The sequence below is a fragment of the Rhagoletis zephyria genome, unplaced genomic scaffold (genome assembly GCF_001687245.7).
Source record: "Rhagoletis zephyria isolate East Lansing unplaced genomic scaffold, Rhagoletis_zephyria_1.1 Rzeph_scaffold_04763, whole genome shotgun sequence".
NCBI lineage: Eukaryota > Metazoa > Arthropoda > Insecta > Diptera > Tephritidae > Rhagoletis > Rhagoletis zephyria.
The window spans coordinates 13-3131 of NW_016161846.1; the positions used below are offsets into that span (position 1 = coordinate 13).

The 3119-nt window shown below is 32.2% G+C and overlaps 1 protein-coding gene across 1 annotated transcript in view; it reads right to left on the reverse strand.

Moving 5' to 3' along the window:
* Window positions 1-2037: 2037 nt before the first annotated feature.
* Window positions 2038-3119, reverse strand: part of LOC108371191 (14-3-3 protein zeta-like) — a 2836-nt gene continuing 1754 nt past the window's right edge. Inside the window, exon 3 of the mRNA XM_017626699.1 lies at window positions 2038-2751. Coding sequence (XP_017482188.1) covers window positions 2555-2751 — 197 coding nt within the window. The 3' untranslated portion in view covers window positions 2038-2554. The remainder of the gene's footprint in view (window positions 2752-3119) is intronic.

Below are 3119 nucleotides of genomic sequence, written 5' to 3' on the forward strand. Positions count from 1 at the left end.
CCTTGCGACCTGAATAACGGATTTTGTAATAGCCTAACTTTTGCTTTTGCACAACACAGCTCCTTTACAGGGCTGCAAACCGGGTTATAATCGAACCGCCGTTTTTTCGTTTTCATTTTGAAATGGCAAACCCGAACCGAAAACCACTCAAAAAATTGTTCGATTCGGTTCCACTAAAGCATTTTTCAAGTTTTTTTATACCCAACTTTGCCTAAACTGCTGACCTTTTTTTGTTTGATGGCAACACCGTGAGGTGATTAAAGCGTGCTCGAGCAAAAAAAAAAAAACATGCCAAAAAAAAATTCAAAATGCTAAGTATGCAGTTCTAGTCTACTTTACTAGACTTAAGACTTCTCAAAATTTTAAAAAGGTTTATTCAATTTTTTTAACCGACTTCACAAAAAGGTTATCAGTTCGTCGGAATATTTTTGTATGTTTTTATGTATGTTACCGCTTAACTTTGGACCACGTTAACCGATTTTTAAAGGAACGGTGTTACCTCACAGGTGGTCCCGTACTAATTTGTTTTAAAACCGATTATTGGATCATGAAGAAGTTAACGATAATCTTAAATTTGTATATGAGAATTGAAGTCGGTTTTTTTTTTTGCTTACAAATGAGTTGTTTTTATTTCACCTTACTGAGTATTTGAAAAAAAAAATACATAATAATTATAGCATTTTCCAAGTATGGACGCCAGTTCATTATCGAGAGTTCTTTGACATAAGTTGCGTTTTTTTACTCATTTCCAGTAAAATCCAGTGAAAGTTTTTACGAATTTTCATGTTTTGGCGTTTTCGTACGCAAAAACTTGCAAAGTAGGGGAAATTGAGAGAGCGAAAAATGACAGCTGAAGTTGCAAGTTTTTACTGGATTTTACTGGATAAATTTTTACTTGTAAGAATTTGCCAGTACGAAAAACAGCTGATCGCATGTTGCTGTATGAAATTTAAACTAATAAGGAAACTGTTTGTGGATTTTTATTGTGGAAATTTTCAAAACAAACATATTTAAATATAAAATATATCGTTTTATTGGGAATATGCTGCGAATAAACAACCAATTTATCAGCTGTTCATGAAACTTGCAAATTATTACTGGAAAAGCGTTCGCGTACTTTTTTGCAAATTTTTTCTGAGAGCGAATTCTTAGAAATAAAGTTACTGGAGAGTTACTGGCAAGTTACTGGATAATTTGTAAAAAAACACAACTATAATAATAGTATTTGCAATTAACAGAGCAAAGTTTTGATGCATATCTACGTATGTTAGGGTGGTCCAAAATAAGTAAAGTCGGTCTTTAATGCTCTCACACCCCCTAGGATTATTCTATATCGACAACTTTTCGTAGACTTTTTATTTATCCGCCCATTGCATTTTCTGGGGGTTTTTAGCGGACTATTTAATAGTTACAATGAAAAAATTGTTAACCCGAATCCATCGTTTGTATCAAATTGATGCGAATTTCGAAAACATATTAAAATATTAAGAAAAATAGTTATTGTTTTGAATTGGTTTTTTTGCGACAAATGCGTGTAGGTACATAGATCTTTCAAGCATTTTTATTCTTATTATCAGAAAATGAATAAACGTTGGCCATTAATAAAAAATGAAAAAATCCAACATTTCATTGGATACAAGGGTTTTTTCCATATGTATCAAATTGATGCACAACGTACTTTGTGTTACAAAAAATTTCCGATGGATGCTGGTTAAATAATTAATTGGGTATTATTACTGGGAATCTCCTGAAGAGTAACAAAGATTTCTACTAAAAAAATATTGATTTTCAAGAACTATATACCGTTTCTACGAAAAATGGTTTTTCCCCATATAAAGTACATGGCAAACTTTGAGCGCTTTCAGCGACCTCTAAATATTTTTTGATTTCGAAATAAAAAAAAAAAATTGGTATATTTTTTTCGGTATAGAACACTTCTATGGGGTGAGAGCATAAAAGTTCCGACTTTAATTTTTCACATGCATTTTTGGAGTACCCTAATGTACATATGATGTGGATATTTAAACTTGATCTCTTTTATTTCTATACCTATAGTAATTGTCAAATTTTTTGTGATATTTGTATCAGTTAGTGTAAAAAATTTAACCCTTTGGACCGAACCGAACCGTATCGATTTTTGGAGGGGTTTGCAGCGCTGCTAATTTTAGCAAATAATGGGGTCTTGCGTGCAGGCTCTCAATGCTCAAGGCAACAAATGCGGGTGTGTTCATTCTTTAAGAAAGGTATGTAAGTAGTAGTCAGTAATTACACAGCAAACAAAAAAGTTAGCAGAAAAACATTTAGCAAAAATTGGTAAAACACAAAACGAAATTGAATCACATAAAATATGGCACAATTAGTATTTTTATCAGCGGGGATAAATATACATATGTATGTATGTATGTATAGCTGGTTGGTTGGTAGAGACGTAAGCGAACATCAAGAAGCCTTCTTAGAGAGAAAGAAATTAATGCATACAAAATAAACTTTTGTTATTAATCAAAAATCACAAGACCAGCATAAACAAACAAATTCATTTGTTAATATTTCACGTTCAAGTAACAAAAAACACAATCTTCAATTCCACCTGTTTAGCCAAATGGCAAGCCCGCGCCGGCGAGTTGATAATTTCGTAATAGAATACGGAAAAGTTGAGGGCGAGACCTAAGCGTATCGGATGTGTTGGCTGCATTTTGCCCTTAGCAATATCGAATGCTTCCTGATATGCCTTTTTCGAGTCCTCAACCACGCCTGTTAACAAGCCGAAGCCACCAAGTCACAAGAAGTTAAAATGGTCACAGGAGATTTTTTTTAATTTTTTTTAATTTTTTTTTTTTTTTTTTTTTAAAGCAAAACGCGTGATTATAATTGAATTGATTATTTATGCGTGCATTTGTGGGTGTGAAGTTGTTTAGCACACGAACGGAAGGAGTAATTTTGAGAGCAGAAAAATCGATGAGCACATGAGAAGGTAATGAAAAGAAAAAACAATAAAACAAAAAAAAAATTAGAATTAATCGGAATTAATATTAAAATCAGACGAACAAAGTGGTTAAAGAAAATTTTAAAAAATCTATGGAATAGTATGTACATAAATAATTTTTGTGCTAATATAAATT